A 27775-nucleotide genomic window follows, 5' to 3' on the forward strand; every position below is an offset into this window, starting at 1 on the left:
AGAATATCTTTTTCGATGCCTTACTAACGTAGACACATTATTATAGTAAGGCCGTATTTTCGTAAAATAGTCTCCGATCAGTTTTGGAGTATGTAGAGATAGCTTTTTAGAAAAAATGGTGAAAAATGCTGGTTGGTTGGTGAATTTAGAGCAATGCGAGAAAAAATCTTCCCTTCTCTACGAAAATATCAATGCCACTTGCTTATCTAATGGCTATATGCATAACAAAGTGGCCTTACTACAGTAAAAATTGATGCGCCGCATGTTCTAAGAAAATGCTGCTGCAAAATTGCTATAATTTAATATATTATACAAATGGCTATGATAATACATGATTCATTGACATTTTCGTAGGGAGGTTATGATTTTCTGCGAATACCTCTATATTTCACCCTCTAACCAGCACTTTACGCCATTTTCTTTCTAAACAGCGAAATTCACACATTTAGCTCCTCTTTGTCTGATGATTTAATGGTATCTGAACATATTTCTATAAAATACTGGCGTCATTAACTAAAAGCGAGTTTTTCAATCCATCTACAAAACGGTTTGATATCTACAAACAGAAAATGTTTAAGTAGGTCCATCAGCATTTTCTAGTGTCCGAAAAGCTCTGTTTGTTTCTTTATATGTAATTTTTGAATTATTTATTGCAAGGAATGGAGCTAAATCCAAAATCCAACAAAATATCGGACTACAACGTAACCTGTGTGTGATATTTAAAAAAAAATTGAGGTTTAATTATCATAATTATTATTCTTGCACATCAAGCTGACGTCAATTTGTAAAGTATGATTGATCAACTACAGTATGTTCAGGATTTCAGGTAAGATCGTTAGAAATGGCCTTTAAAATGAATGCGTCAACATATCCATTAAATTGAATATAGGGACGGAATGCGCATATAAAATAATGCTTTTCGCGACTATTGTTATCAAACTTTATAACTATATATTATTTTTCCATGGCTAGAAATTCCAGTCTACCTCAATCAAGAAAATAATTAGTAACGAAGTAAAGTAAAAAAGTCAATAATGACAAAGAAGTATGAAAACATCTAAAGAAAGAAAATAGAAAGTAAATAGAAACGCCTTCAATTTATTTCGCTAGCTAATATTTTACAATCCAAGTACTTCATCCACCTGGAATTTTTCGAAAACTCTTCTTCGTGTCTCAGAGCGCAAAGCGCCCGCCCTAAAACTAATCTGTATCTTTTCGCAACGCTCGACTCAAAGTGCATATGATGGAGCCATTCGAGTACCTAAAAGTGAAAACCGTTGGAAAAGTAGCGTCTGTCCTGCCGGTAAACTTGGCTCTCGGATTTTTAAGAACGCCGACTTCGTAAGTTTTTTTTATGTTAATGACAGCTATTTCGGCAACACCGTGCCTTGATCAAACACAAAATATGACGATATTTAGATTTTTAATTTTCGGTGTAAGTTTAACAACGCAGACGCATTTAAATCCAATCGGCCATTAAATAGTAGATTCGAATATCTCATTTTGCTAATTTCCATAGTTTCCAACAAATTTAGTTTTTTGCACTTTGTTTGCTTATGTAAAATACCAAAATTATCGTCAAACTTCTGCATTTCCGAATTTAAATAGATGGCATAATTAGAATCCGAACTTTTATTTTTATACACCCTTTTATGTTCATTAATGCGTTTCTTAAATGTTCTACTTATTTGCCCGATATAAATTTTGGGGACATGATTCCACATTTTAACTAGTAGACTCCGGATTTTTGAGTTTTTCGTAATTTAGTTTTTTTGCTTTTTAAAAAATGTCCTATAGTGTTTTCAGTTTTAAAAGGAACCTTAAGACCAAATTTAGTTAGATGTTTTGAAAATTTCTTGTTAGGTTCTTCTAGGTATTTTAGTGTTTTAATTTTGGGCTCAAAGTTATTTGAAACTGCGTTTTCGTTATAATGTTATCTAGCAAAGAAGGTTGTAACCACTGTTAAAAGCTATTTGTTTTGTAATATTTAATTCTTTGTCTAAATTTTTTGTGGTAAGCGATATATTAAGTAGTTTGATAAAAGCATAAAAGTCAGCCATTTTGTCTGTGCAATGGTAATTTGAGTTATTATGCATTATTGGGTCAATGTGTGAGGGTTTATGGTAAATGGAAAAATCTAATTTGTTCTGTAGTTTTGTTATAGTTAAGTCCAGGAAGTTTAAAGAGTTATTTGGTCCGTAAATTTAAACGCTTATGTATGAAGTTAATATGATTCAAAAAGAACGGCAATTGTCATTCCGTTTCGGTGAAACAAGCAAAACCATCATCTACGTATCTATACCACCAAATATATATTTTATTCAGAGGATGTTTGATGTTTGTGTATGACTAAGTTGGTTTACCATAATTAAGTCTTTAGCAACATTAAATTGACCATTAAATTCAAAATAAATTTTTGTCTAAAAAAATTATTAAACTATCTAGCAAGTCTTGTTTTATGACAGGCTTGACTTGCCTCTGAGTGAGAATCTTATCTATTATGTTCATTATGTCAATTAGTGGAACGCTAGGAATTTTTTTTTGACGTCAAATGAAACTAGAATTGCCTTAGGATAACATATCTAGGTTTAAGACATGGTGTTGCCCAAACAGCTGCGATAATCTGAACATTTTTTGTTCTAATTTAATTGTGTTAAATGGACCTTCATGAAGTAAAAGCCAGTTCACTCCAATTACAGTACAATACCTCAATGTCGGCCACCCTCAAGGAATCAAATATTGGTCGGTTAGGAGGGATGATCGCTTAAAAGAAAAACACAGAAATTAAAAGTCGGCCCTGGTATTACAGATGTTTTACTCATTATATTTTTTTTTTCGGTTAGTATTGGTTATTTTTGGTTTTGATATACCTGCTAAAGACAGACGTTACTGTATTGATGATTTCACTTCGGGAGCCAAGTTCGCCGGCTGACTAGACGTTAGTGTTCGAAAGCCCAGATAGAAATAGTTAAAGCCTTTAGAATTCAATACTAACTGATTCGAATCGACTTCATAATAGTGCGATTTAGAATGTTTCTGCTGTTTTTTTTTTTATTTTATTTATGTAGGTGCTTTTCGCTAAAATCGATTTGAATCAGTTAGCGCTGAGAAATATGGTTTCCACCACCGGTACCGATGCTGACCTGGGTTTTAAGGGCGTCCCAACCGGTTTCCGTCATCAGGACGGACAACGCGGCCGGAAACAGTTCTCCCGCGTTTTCGTAGTTTTCATTTAAAAACGCGTAAAACCCGGAAAACGTGACCGTCGCCAAGATTAACACCTCGCACCAATAAGAAATTTCTCGCTGAGGCACTCCGTCGGTCACTTTGACTTGGATTTGTCCGAGAAGTTCGGGAAGCCAAGAGGGCGAAGCTGGATTGTGGACTTGCGTTTTTACCGCGTCGACGATATCAGCGAATATCACGTCTCTGCAATGGCGAGTAAAACGGTGATTACTCGGGAACAACCGTGGAAATAATTTAACGATAAAATTAAAATGATAAATGGAGAAAGAGTATTCAAAATTATATATTTGTTGTGTCAAAACCCAAAACTCTTTTCGATAAACAATAGGCTACTTGCTCTCACTAAATATTTTTAGTTGCTGGAAATGTTTATCGAATTTTTGAAGAATACCCGCTGAAATCAACTGGGAGGTGGTTACTATTCTCACGGGAACGAAATTAAATGCATAACCTCTAACTTAGGACCGAGGATGGGTCGTCTGGCAAGGTACATATTTACAATTCTAATGAAATTATTATGGGTAATAACGACTTTAATTTTTTATTAGACTAAGAAGATCTTAGTAGCGACAGCATAAACGTCATTTTTTAGAAATTTGTCACAATGTCAAACTGCAGCTTGCGAACGTTCATCGATTCGAAGAATTATTGGCGATTTTACAATTCAAAATATTACTATCGATTGCAAGTAAAATTTTGAATGGTTGCATTGTTTTTTATGTTGATACTGTTTAAAAAAATTGTTCGGTATAGTGCGCGATTCAGTGCCGTTATGGACTCATCCGAGTGTTCAACATTATACGAAAATCTTATGGGTTTCAAATCAAAATACAAAAGAAATTTTTCTATTTTTTACGTATGCATCATAATGTTAATTAGCTATGAAATTAGAGACTGGGCTTTTATATTTTTTAAAACTGTTTGCCAGTCCTTTTTTCCTTCGCTGTGCTTTTGGTTTACTGTTAATAGATAAATATGAAGTGCAAAAAATAAACCCATATTATTATTATTATTATTATTATTATAACAAGAATCCTTATAATTGTTTTTGGTGTAAAAATATGCCCTTAACTTATCAGTGCCTGGAGTAGACCCAATTAAAATTATATGTTTTGCTTTTAATTTTTTTTTGGCTTCTACAAAACTCTGGCTTTCACATTAGAGTTGAAATATATGATTCGTTTGAATGAGGTGGTCAAAGGTTCATTCCCATCAGCATCAAGGTCAAAGATAACGTTATTGGTGTAAAGTTCGCAAATTACCATTCTCAGAAATGCGTATACTCACATTTCAAGAATAACTTCCCTGGGTGAGCTTTAAGATAATTAGGTAATAAAATTGTCATTAAAAAAAGATTTATGATGTTTCACAAATTACAAATAATTTCGATAATTCTATTTTTTGTCAATTTGTATTTCTTGGTTAATATTTCAAAGTGATTTTAGATTTTAGACGCGCAAGCTTACCCGACGTTGTTTTTGGCCGCTGCGTCGATGACGTCGTTTAGCCAATTCAGGGGGTTCGAAGACACGGATGCGCTAACCAAACGACATCGTATTTTAACGGTTTTTAAAAATTCTCTGTGGACAAACAGGCCGCCCGTTAGTTTGGCTATCGACTGTTGGGTGTCGCTAGAAATGTGCGGCAAACATTCGAGCATGTGCGGGAACGCCTGGTGAGAGAAACATTGAAAATGATTTTCAGATCTTTCTGGTTTTAAGTCGATATTACTAACATTAAACCGTAAAGTTAAATCCTGATCTCGATTTACAACATCAACAAATTACCATCATCTGGCAAATACGAAAATATGAAGCTTTTTGATTGACTAAAGTTTTCCAAGAAGGGTATACCACAGGGAACTGTGCAAGGCCATCTATTATTTAATTTATACATAACTGAATTAGTAAATTTAGATAAGGCAAACAGAATCGTTTCTTATGGGGACAACACAATAGCTGTTTTTGGCGATGAAAATGGAAAATGGTTTAAAAATATTAATGACGTTTTTGGACACTTTTAAATGATCCCTTAATATAAGTAAGACTAAATATACGGTGAAGGGCTAAAATTAATTTAAAAATCAGGTATTAGATTTCAAGCAAAATGCTGGCACACGTCCATCATTTTTTCTTGTGCAGTTTTTGCAGTAAACAGGGTGAGTCAAAAAATAGATGTCGATACCAAGTTCCCCTTTTTAAATGGAAGACCATTTTCGAATTCAAATTTCATAATTCTTGTAGCATATCCTCGACCAATTTCTAAGTTTTTATCAACAAAACAAAAATTTAATTTTGAAATAGGTAACTTGCTAGTAACACTAAAGTTGTTAAATTGTTGCAATTACACCCCTGTCAGTAAAGAAAGTGAATATGGCGCATCTATATTGAGAATTAAATTTTTTTTGGATACGGAAAAAAAAGAGAACTTAAGAAGTTTGTAATTTGTTGATAGCCAGAAGAGCCATTACAAGATCCATAGATATATGGAACTATGGTGGAAATAAGAAAGTTAAATATATTTTTTTATTGTCAAATACTGTTTGGTAAATAAACAAAATTTTAGGTATTGAAGTACAAATAAACCCCGATGGTTGAGAGAAAATCATACACATTATCCTCAAAAGAGTAAATGTTTGAGCAGGGATTATGAATAATAAATCTTGCTTTAGCCCGATATTTACAATTTCTTTAAAAATCAGCCTGACACGCGAGATAAACAGATTTGGTTTCAATAGGATGGTATTCTGTCCCATTTTGATCCACAACATATTTAAATACGGTATTTCCCGGACAGTGGATTGCTAGAAGAGGATCAATAGAATGACTTGCAAGGTGCTAAGATAAATTCTCCACTGCATTTTTTTCTCTGGGTATATTTAAGGAGAAACCTCCAAATTTAGATGATTTAAAAATTACAATAAGATAAGAAATAAAACAAATTAATGAAAATATCATGATGGTGATCTAATAAAATAATTTCTTTGACATGCCCGTTTGCAATGGGTCATTCTAGATATTTTTGAATTTTCGATTTGTCTCCATATCCAATAAAAATTTAAAATTTCAATTCACTGGGTTTTATTTAGAACGCCCATATTCACTTTTTTTACTGACAGAAATGTAAATGTAACAAGTTTAGAACACTGGCATTAGCTATCTGTTCATTTAAAAATTATATTTGTTTTTTATTCTTTTCCTCATAAAAAGTAAGATAGGTATACGGCATGCTATATGAATTATGCTTGAAATTTGCCGCAAAATTCTAAAATGGATTTTAAAAAATAGTGTTTAAAAAAGAACTCGCCATCTACTGGAAGAATATGCAAGAAAAACTATTCTTAAATGAATTTGTTCCATATTTTAGCCATTCATTATATTCAGCGAATATATAAGCTATCTACTTTCTATGACGAAGAAACATCATCCCAATTTTTCACAAATACATATTCACAGTTCAGCAGAACCCAATTTAAGAAACTGTTATAAAATACTTGCCAGTGATGGTTGATAAGCACATTGAATGGGATGAGATACCTAACAAAAAAATCAATTTTTATGTAACGAGAATTTTTTTCAAAAAAATGCTAAAGTTAAAATTATATTTGAAAGACTGAAATTTTCTTCTATTGCGTTACTTTATAGTACAGATATTTGCAGTGTTTGTACATTGTTTACCTAGAGCACATGATATACATTCAGAGACATTCTTGCAGATACGCACCAATCAAGAACTATCAAACTAGAGTTACCATTCACAGAAATGTTATCGTCCCTTAAAGTAGTAATGTTATTAATCAGCAGTAAGTAAAATTAAAGCAACTAAGATACTTTCTAGAGTAGACATATTTTGGATAAGTCTTCCATACTTGTCTGCTATGATTAGTTTTTTGTATTTTAATTATTTTATTAAAAAAAATTGAGAGCAAATTGTTACAAAATAATAATTTCATAATTTAATTAATTTTTGGGCTTGACACATAAACCGAAGTATCTAGATCAAATACTGCGGCATTGTAATTGTATCTGAGCTTACAAAGTCTATTAATGTGTTATAAACTTTGTATTTTATAAAAACAGCATGGAATAAAGTAAATTCCTCGACAATTAAGAATTGTTTCGGAAAAGCTGGATTCAGAAAAAGCGAATGTAGCTCAGAATTTACTGAACACACTTGGTGAGTTACTGCGACATGCAAAACATTTAGACGATAGATCTTAGACGATAACATAACAACAATAGAAAGTTATTACGAAAATTGTCTCCTTCAGGAAAATATGGCGAAATTTCGTCAGACAAGCATTTTAGACTTGTTTCAAAAACCTAAGGAATAATGTTTTTTTTTTAATTTTTACTCCATGTATATGTTAAAGATAAATACATAACTAGTTTAAAAATGTTGCCAGTTTCAGTTTCTTTTTCCTCTTATCATTACATTATGCATTGTACATATTTATACTTACACACTATCTTTAAGCGGACACCTCTCATAAGCGGACAAAAGTTATGGAACCGTGAGTGTCCGCTTATATTAAAATAAAATAAAATAAAAATTATAATTTTATACCCGAAATTATACTAGAAAATCAACTTACTTCCGACTTCGCGTCAGTCGCCGAAATAAGCCCAACCAGAACCTCTCCCAAACAATTCTTGTTAATGTCCTGCACGTTCTTGTTTTTCAACATGTCATTCGCGTCGAGCAACACGCTACGAAACAGCGCAGGTTTTTCATCGTATAGCGACAAAGCGTACCCGAAAGACGCCTGCAAAAACGGTTTCAACGTCCCTGGCTGAATACTGTTGGCCAAACAGTCGAGGTTTCTGAAAACGATCGTTATCTCTGCGTCCTGCAACATGAAACGGTAGTTAAGCACCCGCCGGCCAGAGGTCGATGGTATATGCACCTGAGGCTTCTCGGCGAACGCGATTATAATATTCTCCATCAGGCGGCGCGCAGATCCAGATAAGACCACCTGATGCGAGGCCAAGTCCAAACAGTGGCCGCGCATGTCGGGCTCATGGACTAGTTCCTGCAGGAAGCACCAATCGAGCGGCGGTAACGGTTTCGGATATTTTTGACTGAGAATCTTCAAGCACTCGACGTAGAGCCTCGCTTTGTCCGGATTGTCGGTCTGCCATGTTTTATACTATGCCCGGAACAACGACGGTAAAAAAGGATAGACAAAACAGAATGAAATTTGAAAGTTAGCTCACGAAGGTCCGAGTCCACTTGTACTTTAACAATAGTTATGATTTAACAATAGAAAGCTCGTTTAATTTTGTTCATATTAGATTTAAACTGACCAGAAATTATTTATTTTTATTTTAAGTTTATTATAGATATATATGATATACGAGGGTGCGGTGAAAAGTTTCCAGCCTGACTAAGAAGGACGATGTTTTTAATTTTTGCCGATAAAATTGTTTTGGAGTTGGTTCCCCTTTTGCAACCAACTATTTTGAATGTCCCTTATTTTCAGGAGTGTAGTAATGGGTCCAAGTCTCATCAATCTTCTCTGATAAGGATGGACGCACATTGCTTTGGACATTGGACTAAACTGTTCAAGTGATAGTTGTAAGAGTTAATTTGTAGCCCGATCCAATACGATTTTTTCTTCTTATTACTATTTAATTAAAAATTAATACTTGGCGATATTGAGTTTTTTTATTATTCGATTTCCACTGACCCTGCAACCCGATGGGTTCCAGATTTCCTCATTAAATTATATAGTATCATTTCAATAAACCCCGTATAAGAGTTTAAGGGCTCACGTTTTTAAAATTTCGCTTCAAAAACTCCCCCAACGCTCTAACTATGCTGTGCGAAGGCAAGGCAGCGTAATTCTCCGGCTCACGGTGGCCTTTCACTTGGTATACATATTTAAGATAGTTCGCCACCTCCTTCGAAATCAAACGCGTTACGAAATCGCTTGCCTCTGTAGGGTGGCCGCATTTCAATAAAAAAGTCAACCACGTTTTCCCTAAAAAAATATCACATCAAATCCTCACATGACAAAGACAAGAGACAAACCAGGTACGAGTCTTTGTCCTCCGACGTACAATTCTGGATTTTCGTCCAGGTACATTTCAGGTATGTGTTCACACACGTTCTCGAATGAAAACAGACTGATGACTTGGAATGCGGATTTTACCACTTCCGAGTCGTTGTTTGTTGACGCATAATGCCACAGCTGCGATAAAACGTCGGCATTTAACGCCTCGTTGTCTTCGGAGTACTGCAACTGCGGTACTTCGCTTATAAGCAAACATAAACTGAAAAGATAATATTCCTCACAAGTGTAGACCCATCTCAATTTTAAACAGTAATAGTCAAATTTTAGTAAAATTTTTTAAAAATAGCTTAATAAAATTTAAAAAAAAATTGAATATTTTGTGTGAAAATCAATTTGGATTTCAGTATGGACTTTCAACAGAGGATGCCTTAGTCAAACTTAAAAAAAGTATAAGCAAATCAGTAGACGATGGTGAAAAAGTACTGTGCGTTTTTGTTGATTTGGCTGACGCGTTTGATACGGTTGATCATCACAAATTAATTGAAATCTTGGAGAGGGCCGGTGTCAGGGGTGAATTACGAAAAGACTAATTTTATGCCTTTTGGATGTTATTCCGACTCTCTCCCATACTTCCCAGAACTGAATATCAAAATAAATGCTAATCATTCTGTGCCCATAAAATATAAAACCACAATCAAATATTTAGGGATTATACTTGATCGGCATTTAAAGTGGGGTGAACATGTAAAATATACAAGTAATAGCTAGTAATAGATCTTTAATCAGAAAGTTTAAAGAATTGAAAACATATTTTGAAATTTTGTACTTGAGAACCTTATATTTCGCATTTGTTCAACCACATTTAACTTATGGAATAATCGTATGGGGGGGAGTGCTGGATGCTCACTAAAAAGTGGATATTAAAAATAATTTATGGCAAGAATAAACTATATCCAAGTAATAAGTTATTCCGACAGAGTGAAATTTTAGATATTCGTCAACTTTTTGTGCAAAGTATAGCAATGCGACAATATAAGAAAAATGACACGTTACAAACCATAAAGCATGTTCATAACACCAGGCACAAAGTAGTAACAGGTTACCTTCGTCAAACCAAGACCTCACCCAAATATCCACAGTAAGCTACCGATTGAAATCAAAAATATAAATTCTTTAACTTTGTTTAAATCTCTTAAATGGCTGCTAAGTCAAGAGAGACCCAGAATTCATTCACTGCTAATGAAAATAAGTGGCTTGCTTAAAAAGTACGACAAAAAAAATTAATTCTCGAATGTGTCAAAGTATCCCCAACAATGATAAAAACACATAACATATAATAAATTTAATACAATTACATTCCAAATCAAGCTTGTTATTACAACATGATTTTATCACTCCTTCACTAGCTTATTACACTACGTCTTCTGTTTCATTTTCATTTTAGTTTTCATTCAATTTGTTACCGGTCGATTTTTCATTACCCTTCTGACTTTTCCAATTTGTATTGATTTTCTTTCGTTATTTTTCATTAACACTTTTTACTTGCCATAATTATATAAGACCTATAAGTTTAATTCTCACCGACAAGAAGTATTTCTTTGGTGTTATTTTAGTCTATTTATCAAATAATCGTAATTATTTTACACCCACTTCTTTTGTTTTATTTTATTTTTTTAACTTTTATTTTTTTGGTTATGTATTTACGGGAATTAGTATGAATAGCGTTATATTGTAGTCGTGATACTGACTTGTATTGATTGATAAATAAACTTATTATTATTATTATTATTATTACTTATTATAGTGTAGGATGACACATAGTGTTGGGAATGTTGGAAATTGACCGGTCAATTCAACACTTCTTAATGCTTTTGTGATGTCCAATTTACCTATAACCCTCTGCAAGGAATATTCGAATACGATACTTTGCGATTCGGGGAATCCCAATAATAATAATCTCGACTCCATTTGGTTCCCAGAACGACGTAACGCACAATATACATAAACAAAAATTTCATGGTATTTTCAAAATTGTCTCGGGCAGAAAAAAAATTGACCGGTCAATTCCACAACCCTAATAACACATAATTCTCAGCTCTTGAGCCGTGCCACAATTTAAGTATATTCAATCGGAAAAGATTACAAGTCTTGGATAAAATCAATATACGGAAATTGTAACTTCGCATACCAACTGCGTTTTGCAAACCTTTTTATGACGCGTCGTCTGTCGTCTTCCTTGAATTTTTTCGATAATGTCGTCCACGTCGTCGCAACGTTAATGACGTCGCTACGGCACAAGGCCGCTATCCCTTCGATGGCCAAAGCGCACGGCAGCTCGTCGTGTTTCGAATTGCACTCGTTTAACAGTTTGGATAGCTGGGCGACTAAATCTTTGCCGTACAATTCGGGGCTGAAAAGTGTCCATTCTATTGTACAGGGTTGCTGGTTAAGCCTATCTCAACAAGTCGTAGAGAATCGGGATGAAAAAACTCATGACTAAAGCGGTCAGAAGAAAATGGTGAAAATCATTTTTAAATCAATTTTAAATGCATTTTTTTGGAAAATTATATTACAGATAACTTTACACCATTTTAAAATTGAGATAGATTCGATGATTTTTAGTAGATGCTCTACTTAAGAGAAATTTGGTCAAGCCTTATCCACACCAAAGAAACACAGACAAACATTTTGTTGCTGGTTACCGCAACCTGTTCATGGAAACAGAAACAACAGCCCCAAGTTTCGTAAACATTCTGTCCACATCAAGGGGTGTCATTCTGGTGCATGTTTCATCGTATTGTTGCAACAGGAAACATTGTGCGATGAGGATTTGCAGGAAGCAGCAGCTGCAATACTAATTATTTTACAAAAACAGACAAAAACGAGTCCGTAGATGTTAGACTAGACCAAGTCTTTTACGTCTTCTAAGTTTATTAAAAAAATATGATATTCGAGGATGGCGTGACCAAGTCTGACCAAGAAAGACAATTTAAATTTTTTTTTTGCTTCATTTTTTAACATAATCTCCATCACTACTGATACATTTCTCATAACGGTGTTCTAATTTGGTTATACCAAGCTTCTCAAAATAGCAATTTACAGCTTCAATAACTTCTTCGTTGCCCTTAAATCTTTTACCGCCAAACCTTGTGGCATTAATTCAAACTTCAATTTGTGGATTTTGGACACAAAATTTTTTTCTTCGCCAAATGAGGTCGTTTAATTTGCATCTCGCGCTTCAAACGTTGCAATAACTCTGCCTAGTATTGACCAGTGATAGTCTTGCCCTTTTCAAGATAAACAATGTATATAATTTCTCTCGCATTTCAGAAACCAGTAGCCATGACCTTGTTTGCCGATAAAATTGTTTTGGAGTTGGTTCCCCCTTCGAGACCAACTGTTTTGAATGTTCCTTATTTTCAGGAGTGTAGTGATGGATCCAAGTTTCATTAACAGTTAAGAAGCGACACAAAAACCAGTTTACGCCTACAAAGCGAAAATTGTCGGTAAAAAGTTTTTTCCAAGCAATTTTTGTGTTAGCAAACGCGGCAACCATCTTGCACACACAGCTTTTCCATACTCAAATCGTTGTGTAAAATATTTCGCACTCGTTCAGCTAACATCTTACAGGTCTCAGGTATCTCAGGCACTTCCAACCTGCGGTCTTTCTACTCTATTTAATTCAAACATTTATGAAGTTGTGACCTCAACAAATCATCCCACACGAGGCTCGTCAGAGGTGCTCACGGAACCCATTTTAAAATAGATAAAATAGTAGAAAATAGAAGTATTTGCTGACAGCGCGTTTTTACAATTATTCTATTTTTACGAAAACAACGGAAGGGTCTCGCGCAATGTGGTCTCAAAAGCAAGATAGCGTAGCGATTAGGCTGAAACTGTACCTACAAAAGTAAACCTAGAGGCGCCACCTCTTGGTCAGGCCAGAAACATTTCACCCCACCCTCATGATATCTGAATATATTTTTCTCTCTGTAGAATTTTGCCACCAAGTTTTATATTTTTTCTCTATCCACAAATCATGTTATTGATAACGGTCTTTATAATTTTTATCCCGCGGATTCCACAAACACTCGCCATTCTCATATGAATCAAATAAAAATATTATACTTTCTGTAGCGAAACACACAATGTTTCCCAATATTTTTGATCTTCGCCCCAAAATATGAAAACAAGCGACTTATAGGAGCTTTTGTTGCTGCAACCGCAAAAAATTTCAAAAAACTTTTGCCAACATTCAGAAACAAATATTGCAATACAATATACTGGAAATAATTAAAAGGAATAACACAGATCCAAGTAAAACCTTTACGTTTTAATGCGTGTCACATAGATTTTAAGAGAAACAGTTGTATCTATACTTTAAGATTGTTTCTCAAAAAAAATTGGTAAGTTTCTCTCTTAATCTATTATGAAAGGAACCGCGTATTATATTCTGTGAAAAAAGACGAGTACCTACCAAGATTCGCAGAGCTTTTTAAAAATATTAGCTTTTGTCACGTTATACTGCCACAAATCGTTCAACAGAACGGGTTTCTTCATGGCGAGCAGTGATTCGAGGTTATGGTAATATTTCCGGTCGATTTGCCAAACTTCGTACATCAAAGATGCGGCGACGCAAACCAATTGAGGACGCTGCGCGATGGCTTGCAATGTTGCCACGACTTTCGGACTGTTGTTTTTGTTGTGAGCCATTGCGGGAAGGGCTTTGAGCAGTTCGAAGTGTATATTTACATAATCAATATCCGACAATTGATAGAGGATTATGGTGAGAGCGTGGGACGAGAGGTGGGCGTATTGACGCGTGCACTTTACTATCAAAGAAAGCAGTTTGGTTTGGGTTGAAGGTGGCAATTTTTTGTACAAACAGAGGCTACATACCAAGGAAAACAAACGCTTAAGGAGAAAGACTGGAACCGTTTCTAGTTGTTCCACCCATACCGATAAATCATCAACAGAGATGGGCTCTAATTTGGAGGTTATACTCGTCGTCAACGCAATATCAAAATTGGTCTGCATTAAAAAGTCAAACCCGCTTAGGGACTCTGCACTATGATTATCTGCATTTTTATTGTGTTTGAAGTCGATTGAGAGTAAATCTTGTGCAATAAGTAGAGCATCTTTATAGAGGGCACATGGGTTTGCTAACCACACTAAAGCTGAGTATTTTACAGTTAAATAGGTTACCGGATGGATGTTGTTGTTTAAGATTATCATTCTACCTAAAAGAAAAAATCATAATAGAAGTAAAACTTGAATTTAATCACCTACATAATTTGAATAAATCCTGAAGATATTCCGGAGAGCTTATAGATATTGTTTGCGACAGTAGAAGTAAAGATATGTTGGCAATAGGTGAATCAATATCTGATGAAACATGTTTCAACACATCCAGAGTTGAATGACAATCTTTCCTATTGAGCATTGAGTTATAGAGTACCGACACCTCAATTAAAATTAAAATTTGATTGTTTAAATCATGTGGATATTGAAAAGTTTTGTTTAACAGGTGGCTCGTTAATTCGATGCAATTATTATTTCGTACCTGAAATAGAATAAGGGTATAAATGTGACTAAAAACATTGCAGAATTTACTTGTATCCAACAAATTAGTTTTAGCAACACCTGTGGATCCATCCCAAGCAAAAACATCCACAAAGATTCTCTAATCAATCCTAAATTCAAACTGAGTATAGTATTGCAAATACAAAACAGATAGACAGGTTCGTACATTGTTGTAATTAAAGATTTGAACCTAAAATCAAATAACCGACGATCTACAAACAATCTAAAGCAACATTTTACTTTACTTTTCATCTCTCTTGTATGTTTGAGCAATTTCGTTATAAATACACATCTGGGATTCAGGCCATTCCATTAATATTTTCACAAACACATTTTGATTGATCTGCATTGCAACAGTAGTATCCAGCTTTGTGACTCGATAATAAATGAGACTAGACAAAATTTTTATCAATCCAGTGGAATACCTATAGAGTAAATCTCGGTTTGTGCAAAGTTCAAACATTACTTGGAATTCATACTTTCTGCTTGACGCAGCGACCAAGTCTGCTAAAAACGGTTCCATTCGAATTTTGCCTGCTTCTATCAAACGCATAACCACTTGGCAGCATATGCCACTGACGAGGGGATTGTCGCAGCAACATTTTTGCAGCATGAAAGTTATCATAGCCGGGTTTACGTCGTCCGAAGACCGGACCTTTTCAAAAATTTCTGATAGCACTCGGGTCACCAAAATTGGATCGTCGGAGTTAATTTTTTCTTCTAATGCGTCCATTTCCTCGTTTCAACTCATATCAGATTTTAAAATTATAACCGCACTACAAATGCAATGGTTGTTTTTGCTGTTATAAGGCAAGATGGCAAGGATCATTCGGCCAACTTGTTTCGTCTTCCTCTTTTACTATCAATTGCCACATTTGCATGAGGCCATTTGGCCAGCTTACAACAACAAGTAATTATAAACAAAAATTCTTAAAGGATGGACTAATCCATCATCCTAAAGATTTGTTAACATATTTATATAGTGGAACAACATCTAAATAAATAGTCATTAAATGACATATGATCCCATGTAGCCTGGTTACCAGCGTGAATATAAGACATCCAAATATGTATTAACATATACATAATGGAATAACATATCGCAAATCCATAGACACCCGCTAAGAACGAACACTATTTCCCAAATTTTTAGGAACTGCGTATCTATAACTTCAGATTACAAATATTTAAAATATATTTTAAATCAAGCGACACTAACTTCAACCAATTTCTACATTTTATGGAACGGAGCAGGAGCAACGTCCACCATGTGCAATGGTTCCCTACGTTCTCCACAGAAAGAGGTTAGGAACTAATTTGTTTGTGTTTTTTTACGCTTTATTTGGCCACTGATTCATAGGGCAATTCGGCCAGCTTACAACCAAATTTTAACTTATAAACAAATTTTTAACGAATACACCCAAGGCACCTGGTGGGAATTGAACACACAAACTCCGGCAAGTCGAGTTGGCAGGTCTAACGCCTTACCAACCGAGCCATCCTCGTACAGCTTATGACAAGTATGAACATAATTCAAAAATCGTAAAGGATGCCTTCCTAAGAGAAGGGTCTGGACCAATCCATCATCCTTCAGGTTAATTAAAATATAACAAATGGAATTTCAACAAAAAAAGGTTCTTTGACCGATAGCAAAAAACGGCCTTCCCCACTACCCCGTGGCCCAACCGGGCCAATCCGGCGTCCATACTGTCGCGAACAGAGAAAAAACAGCAAGGCCGACAACGATTACGACATTAAAACATTCACTAAACCCTAAAAACACTAAATCCACTAAGTGGAAACCGATTTCAAAATTTGTGGGGGCAATTACAAGAGATTGTGTCGGGAGCGAACGGAGATTAAACCGCCATGTGCAATGCTGACGGCAGAATCAATTTGTTTGGTTGGATTGCATTGCATCTACTTTTAATGGCCACTACTACAATAGGTTATTCGGCCAGCTTACGGCAAGTGTGAACATAATACCCTAAAAGGGTCTGGACCAATCCATCATCTTCCAAGTTGATTAACATATACAAAAACAATTAAACGTGATTCAAAAATCTTGAACCAATGACAAAAAACGGCCTCCTTCCCTCCCCTAAGAAACATCCGGGCCCATCCGGCGTGGACGAGAAAAAACGGCGGGATCGACAACGATTATAACTTTAAAACAATCGCAAAATACTCAGGAAAAAAAACACTCCACTTTTGGAACCGATGTAAAAAATTTAAGGACGATTGCAACGGTTTCTGTCGGGAGCGAATCGAGGTTAAACCACCATGTGCAATGTCACAGACAGAATCAGTTTGTTTGGTTAATAACAACAATCCTCTTGGATTCTGTGGTGGAGCATTGCACGCGGCGGTCTAACCTCCGTCCGCTCCTAGCAGAATCCGCTGAATTCGTTCGAAAAACCTTTGGTATCGGTCTTCAATTTGTGTGACTCTGTTTCGGCAGTGTTTGGTGTTTGTTTTAAGTGTAAAAGTTCCGCCGGCCCCGTTGTTTTAACCGTTCACGCCGGTATGGAGGCCGGATAGGCCCGGATGGTCCGCGGTGGAAGCGGGGGGGCGTCGGTTTTTTTGGTATCGGTCAAAATTGTTTTTTGCTAGTTGAGCAAATATTGGTTATATGTCTTCTTTGTACGTGTTGGTCCATGATCAAAAGCGAAGATCCTCGACGGAAGTCGGCAATGGGCGAATGATCCTAGCAGTCGAGCCCAACATTTTTTTGTGAAACGCATAATTGAACTTTGAATTGAACAATCCTCTTCTTTTTTCATCTGTTATTTTAGGTAGCTTTTATTCGTAAAATTAAATAAAAAGTAGACAATGTGTTTCATTTGGCTTTTATAAACCTCTCATCTTAAATTATTTGGCATTTGCGAAAAGGAAGGCGAGCGTAGACGATTTTGAAGCCCAGAGGAAATATTTGCGTTTCTTCACAGGAAAACTTGCCAAAACCCCAACGTCATAGAAAAACATGAAGAAATGTCGCCATACACTTTAATGAACATAATTTTAATCGTTTATTAGATGCAAGAAACAGGAACGGTTGCAGCTGAAATTAATGGCGCGATTGCTTCCCATACCAATTAAATGGCTCGAAAGCATTCGCTGTTTCATTATGTCGGTCCAAGACGTCGCTAACTTAACGCGTCTCGTCGACGCCGTACTTCGCCACCGGTAAAACGAGATTGCAACCCACCTACTCGACTGGCAACTTTTATAAGCTTTTGCTTTCAACCTCGACGCGGGCGAACCACAGTTGAGCGGGCAGACGGTTTGAGCGAGTCGCGATAGTCAAGTCGGCTGTGTCGCAGCGGTGGCGGGTGGTACGATTCCTTTCGATTTCGTTTTTCATTCGCGACGCATCCCCGGTGGGGTTCGCGCCGATAGTACTCTGCCTAAAACATGTAAGCCCCATATCCCGAACGAGTTTTTCGGATTGCACAGCGCGTTCGATCTTCGATAATATGAACAAGTGTTGTGAATCTGGTGGTTTGGTCGCACACGAAAAGTCTACGTAAATTATTCAGTGGATAATTGTTATATTTCGGTGCGCTGCTGTATTTGGGAGAAACGTGTGGCCGACCTCAAGATGAAGGTAAGCAGACGAATTAGCTATATTCGAACTCGATTGGAACGTTGCGCAACGAACCTTGTAAACATTGCGTTGGTCCGGTTAAGGTTTTGCAGCCGTTGCTATTAAAGGTAAGCGTGTCGGGGCGACGTAAACAATTTTTGAATGTAGAATTTTCATAGTAAACAATCGAATCTTTCTTTTGGCCTTGGTCAGTCACTATTTTTGAGAGCCCCGTTACAGATTAAAATGCATAAATTAAAACAAATATCGAAAATAATTTTAATGCATTGTCACTGTTAGTCAGTGCGGAGTTTGTCAAATATGTTGAGAAATTTCCGAAAAACAAACGTATTGTATTAATATTCGCGAACAAAGTGGATCCGGAGACTTCGACGTTACGTTAGGACAGAAAACCGCGTAGATTGAAACAATGATCACATATAAAACTCCACTCCAAAATTTAATGAAAAATATACTTGGCGTTCCTGTTAATATGACCTTATAATTCATTCAACCTGTAAACTGGTCGAGTTTGCTATCACAGAATTATTGATTAATTCCTAAAAGGCTTCGTTATTATTTATTTTGATTTTCGATATATGGCAAGTGTGATGCTTTTTGTTGAGATATTTAGGTGCCGATTTGACACAATTTCAAGGAGCACTTGACTTAACCAACTTTGCGTAAAATTGTTTAAACAGTCTGTATAGTGTAGTATAGTTATTATGCTTAGATGTATTTTGATTTCGACCACAGTTTTGATGCGAATATTGGCAAGGGGCGAGTTGGATGAGGTATGTTGTCACACTTTTAGAAATAATGCAAACCCCATGTGATGTGTTTGAGAGTTCTTTGTAAACGCGTCTTTGATTTGTTTAAGTATACACAACGATATAATCACCGAATTTAAACCTGCAAGTTCGTTGCTAACTTCTCAGTTTTGCTATCAGTCTTTGTAATAGAAATATTCAAAAATTCCTTTTGGCTTTCAAAAGATCACTTTTTTCACAAAAAAAGCAGCAAAATAAGCAGACGGCTTTAATTCGTTGTAATGTTGCCACATTAAAAAAGATATTTCTTATAAAACATATGGCTATTGTTAAAAAAGAGAACTATTTGTTATTTTATTGCAAATGTTTAACGAAATATTAGCAATACATTTTGCCAACATATATTGTGTTAATTTTCTAATGGATAAAAAACCGCTGCAACATAGACTCCCCGTGAAGATCTTTGCACCACGGTAAATGGAAACAATTCCATCTCTCTTGATTATATATCTACAAACTCTCGCGAGTCTCTGGTTCGTAGGGCTTTGTGAAGTTTTTTCGATTAATTAATGTAAGTCGAGACTTCTTGGTAAATAAATTATAAAAAGTTCAAAATTCCTGTATTCGATTTATTTATAACCTTAAACGAAGGGATCACGTCATAAACTTCACGATGTAAAACGGTTAAATATATTGAGTCGAGAAGAATTACATTTTGCTTGTTTTCTTCATAAACTGCAACAGGATGACTCTCATATTTACTAAAAAACATGTTTTAAATGTATATTTGAAATTCCTAAAATTAAGAAATCGATGATTAAAAGGTGCCATAGAACCTCTTTGCGCTTTTAAATTTCATATAAAAAATATCTTCTGCAGATAATTAAACACTTCGTATGTATATATACACTAAATTGTTACATGCTCCCGAGATGGTTTTATATTATTTTATTTATTTTTATTTTATTTTATTTTGTCGTTTATCCCGAATTACTACAATTCCAGACCGCGCGTTCTTCCAAAAACGGATCTCCAAATCCTGTTCGCGACCCACGCGGCAAGCGATGACGTAGAAACGCGTCAAGGCTGTCGGGGTGTATATTTCTTTCTTTTTTTCAGAGCGCTCCAAGACTGAAATGCAACCGCTCATCGGAGGGAAATTTGGCACCGCTGCGTTGGCTCGCGCTTATCTCCTTACTGGTAAGTACAGGCTTTCCTCCAGGCAGTCGGTTTACCCTAAAACGAACGCAACTAAAAAAAAAAGATACAAATTGACACCGTCGTTCCCCGTGGAATATGTTAACTGTAGCCAAGGTTGCGCCTACGTCTATACCGGCAACGAGGTTGCTCGCCCGACCTACGCCGCATCGAAGTATGGCGTGAGTAATTCGCACGGGCCCACAGAACACAGAAAAAAAAGACGACGGCCTGAAAATATGCTACGGCTTTGTTCGTTTTTTTTTTTGTTTTAAGCGGAGGCCGCGCGTGAGGTTGCCAAAAAGTCAAGGACTTGGGACGAGGCAGACGGGCGCGTACATCGATAATTATAGTATTTTTTCGTGACGTCATCAAAATAAAATTTACTTCGTTGCCTATACAGGACGCTTTGTATCAAAATATTTCGATTTGTCGAATAAACCTTTGTCCAAAGGTCAAAACTTCCTGAGATACAGGGTGATAAAAATATAATTTTGAAAATATATTGGCACAAAAATTCGCATGCAGATTTTCGGAGATAGTGCAACTAGTTTTGCAATAAGTTTGTTTTGTTTTGTATACTCTCAGATTTAATTTCTATTTTCTAAGTAAAACAAGAATTATTGTTTAATATCTGGATTTTAAGGCGTTTTCAAGATATTTGCATTTTTAATTCACTGTGTAACCCTATGTGTACCAAAAAATAGTCGATTATTATTTTATTATTACAAATATTACTCTTAAAGAAATTCACTAATAGTTGCTAGAGGATACCGAAAAAAAAAATTTTGGTTAAATGGTCCTGGTATGGTCTGTTCATAGATATAAGAAAGTGAGCAATTACTTTTGAATGGGATTATCCAAGGGTGGTCATTAACATACAATGCAACAAGATTGTTACCCAAAGTTTCGGAATTTAAATTCAGGTAAAATTGTGGTCCGTAATAGAAAATAATTTTATACCTACCTGTGTTTAATATTCTTTGGTTTGGTATACTACTTAGTTTAGGTTTATTAGTAATTATTCTTATTTCGTGTGTAATACAGCGTGTGTTGAATCGTGTGCGAATTAAGCAAAATATTTGCCGGTCTATCTCAGGAGATGCTCCCGCCCAAATGTAGAAAACACTATTTATTCTATTGAGACTAAGGAAGTTATAAACAATGTTTATTTGACTCTCATTGAATGTGGTGGCAGCAAGCAAACATTTTTAGAAGAAACGGCCACATTGACGAAAATTCCGACATTAACTGTATGGAAAATTATGAATAATCCCATTTCAGCGAGGAAAAAAAGAAGGGATGCTGACATTTTCCCGAGTGTAGATGAAAGTGATCAAGATATAATACGGCATCAAAGTCTTGACTGGAATCTTCGGCACTGTACTAACACACAATAACGCGTTTTACCACAAACCGAAACTCAATTTTACATACTCGACGCGCGTTTCGCCAATCAGAAGGTGCCAACTTGGTTGAGTTTCGGTTTGTGGTAAAACGCATTATTGTGTGTTGATATAATACGGCGTAACGTTTACCAGTTATACGAGGAACAAAGCGTGCCTACATTAGATATCTTAATTAGGGGGCTTGAAAAAGTTGAAACCGGTGTTAAATGTGGCAGAACTACCTTACCTACGTAATAGCGTCATTGTAATGGACAATGCAAGTTATCACAGTAGACAGTTGACTAAAATCCGATTGCTTCCCAAACCCGTGTGTATAATTAGGCATTTTAAAGAGGGGAGTAAAAAAATAATAATAAAAACATTCTCGTTTCATTTTAAATACTGACGCAGAACTTTAGTAGCAGCGCTTAACCGAGCTATGCTTGTTTGTGGATCATCAGCTACACGGACCTGGATTTTTTCTTTCTGTTATAGTGCAGTATTTTTTGGACGTCCTCCATCGTGGTCTATTTGACGAACAGATCGTGAACCTCCAAAACGGTGATAAATGTTACAAAAAATCTTCCAGTCTGGATGGTATCTTTCAGGGAACATCACTACATACTGACATAGTGGCTTATTATGCCTGGGCTTTTGTAACAGAAATTATAGAAAGAAAAATAAATACAAATAATAACTTTCAAATATCACATAACTGTCAAAATTATAACGTACTATGCCTCCTAAGATTTTAATATTTTACTGAAAAAAAAAACGACCAAAACCTAATTTAATTTTATAAGATAGAAAACCAACTGAAAAGTAAAATAGCGTATCTAGTTTTCGAAATAAAAATATCTGGTAATAAATTAATAATAATTTCCAGGAATCGTAATAAAGTTTCAAGAAACGGAAAAAAAAGGCAAAAAACGAATTCACGAATCACATTGCTAGGTAAAAAGTAAGTATCTTGAAAGCGGCTTAAAATATAGATATGAAACAATAATACCTTTTTACTTAGAAAATTCCAGAAAATGATTCTGTCTTACCAGAAATTAAATTAGACAATATAAAAAAAAATATGATGGTACTTTTGCGAAATCATGTGTGCAGGTGGCGTCATCTACAAATTATGGCAAAACTGGTTATACCATGTAACTTTTCTCTACCGAAAATTCCCGCATGCGAATTTTTGTGCATGTATTTTAAAAATTGTATTATATTATTAGGACATCGGTTTATTTGACAAATCCAAATATTTTGGTAGAAAGAATATGCTACTATTCTGTGACCCATTCGTTTTGAAACAAGTACAAAGGAATGGCTGTTTGATTAGTAACTAACTTAATACCCAGAACAGTGGAAATTTCCCAAAAAAATTCAATCAATGAAGTGAGCACCTTTTGTGTAGTAATTAACAATAAAACAAAAAGTCGTATTGTCGGAAAAAAAATTAAAAAGATGACAGAATCTATTTGACTTGCAGTTGACAGGCCTATATTATAGCATACTTGGGTTTTGATATCATTATGTAAAAAATTGTTTAGTTTAATGAAACAAAAAATAAGTGAACTAAAAGAAGGGCAGATTCGCCTCTATCGGTAGAGGATGAAATTGATCCTCGAAATGCAAAATAGTGAAGGAAATCAATGCCAGGTGTTACATCCAAGTATATATAATAATGATAATAATATGTTTTATTGCTCAAAAGTATACACCAATACAAGACCATAAAAAGAAACAATCCAAACATTTGAACCTAAAAGATATGGATGTCGCTTTCCGTTTATTTATATTTTTTTTCATAGATGCTTGGCATTATCAGCATAGGCTGGGGCTCTATATCTCCAATGGCCCTATGGTCGCTTCTTAATCTACAAAACTACTATAAAAATAATAATAATTTTTAGTTTTCTTAATTTATATTCATGTCCCATAGTTAGGTTGGTAACCCTCTAATCAGCTGATTGAAAAGCTACTAGCCTTACTGTTTTGTGAATGTTCCATTATCTGTCCTGCTAAAATTTGGGTAAATTCTCAACTACCCTCAATAAATCAGAGTTGTAATGGAATTAAACGCGAGTGTATGTAAGTGATTGGTGTTGCGTGTACATGTGCAGTGGAGACTACTATCCACTTCAACTAATATTTTCCGTATAATTTCAGGTTTCCGCAGTCGACGCCGCCAATTTACCTGCGCCCTCAAGTAAGTACTCATTTTTTTGTAATATCTTTAGCGTTTTATTTTTTCTTGCTGCCACCGACCCTTCAAAAAGTTTAACGGTTTTAAAAATTTTGAGAAAATCACAACACATGTGCAAACTTGTGTTGTGTAATAAGCGCAATTAGATATCGGTTCATCGGTTTTATTACCACGATAATTGTTGTTTATACTTGGCTGTGAAGGTATTATCACAGTAATGAGACCAGTTATGATAATTGCAATTTTACGTAATCCCTAGCGAAGTATAAATAAAGCTTCATTGTTTTTCTGTGGATTTAAAGAAATCGCCGTGTTTTTTTTTTAAAGTAGACGCCACTGATTGACTGTTTGATTATTTGCAAAAATGTTTCGTAAGGGAAGAAACGTATTTTCATTTTTTTGTTAATACATTTCTCTACGACTAGGCACACGATTTAGGTTACATTTTAAGGGGGCATTTGTTTTATGCGCCATCTTATACACGACAACTTTAATTACAAGTCGCTTTCTCTTTAAAATTATTTCTTGGTACGGCTATAGGATTTATAATACCGATTTTTTACGTTTTCACTGTAGGAGTTGGTCAGTGGTGGTGCAACAAGAATGAAAACAAACATTTTTTTATGCTTTATTGCATGCTTTTTTGCAAGTCAAAGTGACTCTTACCTTGACACACATCAGTTCTATATTTTTCCTTTGGAGTTTTACTAGGTCGTGATTTTCATTCTTTTGAAGTTGTTTTACTTGTAAGAGGCTGACCCTGTTAGGGGACGTCAAGAGTTGAATAAAAGTGGTGAGCATATTCCACAAAGAAATGTGTATAAGTGAACTTCTTGACTAATTTGGTTGAAAATTTTGTAGCAATTTCTTTCCATACTTTCCAAATGTTTTTTTTTTGCACAAATAATCTTTGATCTAATTCGAAATTTAAAAAGGATATATAAAAAGAACTCTTTCCCATCTGCTATGCCTGGTTTCGGAAACTGTTTTGTCGGGAAGCGATTTGATAGTCGAACCGGTTGAAACAAAAAAACGATCTTTTTTTCCTTGTCACGTTTATAGAAATATTAATAAGCGGAATGGGACTTTAATTTTACCGTTAACGGGTAATCGTCAGTCACGCTATCGGAGAACTTTTTTGGTAGGTATTATAGATGCGACGGCCATATTGAACGTTTAATAACTGTTTTATTTGCGAGACCGCGTTTAATTCGCTTGCGGAAATGTTTTCGTCCCAAAATGGACACGGTCGAATATAAAATTTGTCAGATAGTCTTTTCATTTCACCAAACTTTGCCATATATAATATTTTTCAATGAACACTCAACTTACACGAAGTCTATTTATTCATCTCGTAAAAAATAGAAACTACGGTTTCAGTTTTTACTTTTAAAATTAATTTCTTACAAATCAATCGTAGTACGCGCAAGATGGCAACGTCGCTTTACAGATTCTTAGGATACGCAAACATTTCGGGCTTAATACGTTTCAGATTTTAATTATGCGTTTTGGCGCAAGTCATTGCAGTCATTTGTAAGTGTTTGTAATTTTTTAAACATTTAAATTAATTTATTAGGTACTCATGAGAATATTCTTATCAGTTCGCAACTAGAAACGCACCCTGCCGGTAGAGTTTCGAAAAATCTGAGTTGCAGTGATTTTACTGAACATTTTGTCACAGAAAACTTTATCAGAAATTAGCCACTGTTAATAAGTAAACAAATTAATTTTGCGTAACGGGAAAATTTCTTTAAATTACGCTAGAGGAGCAATTTACGAGAATATCCCACGAGCGTTGACAATTTTGTATTATTAAAACGTAATTATACATATAGATGCCCACTGAGTTCTCACAAATAAGTTACACGAATGAAATGAAACATGTCTGGAACTTTTCGAGGACTTGAAAATATCAATGTTATATAAAGTAATCCCATTAAAAGAAGCAAATCGACACCTTGTGTATAATATATATTACAATATTGTATATGTATGCCCCCTCCCCCAGCATAAATCCGAATTTTCCAGGATTTTGCTAAAATCTATTCCGAAAAGTGCAAAGTTATAAAACTTCATTAGGAATGAAAAGGGACCACAGTTACTACAGGAATACTTTAGCCATTATCATTGTTTGACATTTATTGTATTGTAAATTTCTTTCTTTTTATCGAATGCATGCTTTGGGTCTATTTTTGGGTTTTGCTTATTGTTATCCATTCACCAAACCGGAAATACTGGAAATAATACTCGTAGAAAGAAAAAATTTTCAATTATGTATATACATTCAAATCATTACATCCTTCGTTATCTGAGAAACTATCACCTCCTCTTGACTTAGAATTAACGGGTGCAATCGATCCATGTGATTATCCCAAATTTTCTCATCTTCAATGCTGAAATGTTTTTTGCCACTTATCCAGTGTCACTTCCTCAATTTGATGATCAAACATTAGCTTAAGGGCTCTTATTTTGAATTTTGTTGTTCTTGTTACAAATGCTGTCACTTGCGCCCGTACAATTGCAATAAGATTTCGTTAGCAACGATATGGCTACAGATGTCCAACTAAAAGAGACCGCATAACATAAGTCATTCATAAAATCCTCTTTGTTGTGATGACAGAATATGCATTTAGGCAAGGAACGAGTGTGGTAAGTTGTTGCCTAATTATGAATAGTTCCTATTGTTACCATGGTAGGTGGGAGAAAATAACTTCCGAGAGGGAGTAGAAATCATTGGCGTGCGCGACTTAAATTGTCATAGTCGTTTTACAAATCTTTTGTGAATTAATAAAAGTACGCATAATCTGCTAGTTGAATTTACAACCCAAGTATCAAGTTCATAACTACTTTAATTTCATATGAAATATCTTTACAAACAACTATTATTTCTTGTTCTATTTTGGATAAACTATGAGCTGAATGAAACCATATTTTAAATTCTATTTTATTTTAAAACAACAAAAGTCGTAGTGAGATTATTATAATAATTAAACTAAAAAGAATTGTTTTTTAAATAATTTGACCTTTGTGTGGAGGCCATCATTTAATATTGTGGATGGCATTAGTAATGTTTGTGCAATTAGAAAAGCCCAGCAGTTTGTCGAGTTTATTGCATATAATTCACACATTGACACATTGTTTTCAAGAGTTTATCACAAATCCGGAAATGTTTCGATTTTTTATTGGGATTCCTCGAATCTCTAAGAGAGTTATAGGTAAATTGGACATCATAAACGCACAATAATTTATTATACAATACATATTATTATTAAATAATGATTGATCAATGCTTTTTTATACCTAAACATTTGTGTACGTACTAATCCTTTAGAAACTGATGATCAACACTGGCAACATTGTCTCAGCCCTTTAACAGTTGATTGTGGACATGGTGATCTCTGCAGCACAGTTACACTATGTTTTTTTGCCACATCTTCCACGGTATGTTTCATAAAACGTAAATTTACTAAATGTAATAGATCCTTATTTATTAAATTATCTCCAAATTCTCGTCGTAAATGATAGCTTGTTACTGATTACTACCGGAAAATATTTCATCAAAATAGTGATGGAGTATGACATGACTCAAAAGTTGAAAAATATGAACGATGGTCGGTCTTCTTCCTTTTCCTGAAGGTACCTTAATACCCGATGACAGGCCTTCTATGAAAGTTTGGCCGGCACTGGTCACTATACGACTTGCACCAATTAAGATTAAAAATTACAACAAAGTATTGCAATAGTGATCAAACATTTTTTTTTCACAAAGTTTACCTACTTCTATGG

The 27775-nt window shown here is 35.0% G+C and overlaps 2 protein-coding genes and 1 long non-coding RNA gene across 8 annotated transcripts in view; 2 read left to right on the forward strand and 1 right to left on the reverse strand.

The window, feature by feature from the left end:
* Positions 1-90: 90 nt before the first annotated feature.
* Positions 91-4794, forward strand: LOC132708026 (uncharacterized). Of its 3 annotated transcripts, XR_009619813.1 has the most exons (4): positions 91-577; positions 658-826; positions 3603-3733; positions 3795-4391. It is a non-coding gene; the product is annotated as an uncharacterized LOC132708026 (long non-coding RNA). The 3 variants fall into 3 exon arrangements; XR_009619814.1 differs by lacking the exon at positions 3795-4391 and adding an exon at positions 4692-4794 and having other exon boundaries at positions 91-826; XR_009619811.1 differs by having other exon boundaries at positions 91-826.
* On the reverse strand, positions 1079-15636 carry LOC132708005 (focadhesin). Of its 3 annotated transcripts, XM_060680075.1 has the most exons (13): positions 15325-15636; positions 15091-15270; positions 14876-15035; positions 14548-14825; positions 13740-14498; positions 11469-11672; positions 9280-9521; positions 9021-9229; positions 8153-8395; positions 7841-8095; positions 4713-4918; positions 3144-3429; positions 1079-1261 (listed from the first exon to the last, which is right to left on the reverse strand). In XM_060680075.1, the coding sequence occupies exons 1-13, from the start codon at positions 15576-15578 to the stop codon at positions 1094-1096; spliced, it is 3444 nt and encodes a 1147-aa protein (XP_060536058.1). In that variant the 5' UTR covers positions 15579-15636; the 3' UTR covers positions 1079-1093. The 3 variants fall into 3 exon arrangements, 2 of the variants coding, with proteins under 2 accessions (XP_060536058.1, XP_060536071.1); XR_009619809.1 differs by lacking the exon at positions 1079-1261 and having other exon boundaries at positions 3289-3429; positions 4713-4826; XM_060680088.1 differs by lacking the exons at positions 14548-14825; positions 14876-15035; positions 15091-15270; positions 15325-15636 and having other exon boundaries at positions 13740-14094; positions 14162-14279.
* A 2457-nt stretch (positions 15637-18093) lies between these two features.
* The window catches only part of LOC132708209 (cuticlin-4), a 66946-nt gene continuing 57264 nt past the window's right edge, over positions 18094-27775 (forward strand). For both annotated transcript variants that reach the window (XM_060680384.1, XM_060680385.1), the window contains exons 1-3: positions 18094-18452; positions 20321-20401; positions 23953-23992. In XM_060680384.1, coding sequence (XP_060536367.1) covers positions 18447-18452; positions 20321-20401; positions 23953-23992 — 127 coding nt within the window. In that variant the 5' untranslated portion in view covers positions 18094-18446. The remainder of the gene's footprint in view (positions 18453-20320; positions 20402-23952; positions 23993-27775) is intronic.

This window comes from Cylas formicarius, unplaced genomic scaffold, assembly GCF_029955315.1.
Source record: "Cylas formicarius isolate icCylForm1 unplaced genomic scaffold, icCylForm1.1 PGA_scaffold_10__41_contigs__length_53128322, whole genome shotgun sequence".
In the NCBI taxonomy this organism is placed as follows: Eukaryota; Metazoa; Arthropoda; class Insecta; order Coleoptera; family Brentidae; genus Cylas; species Cylas formicarius.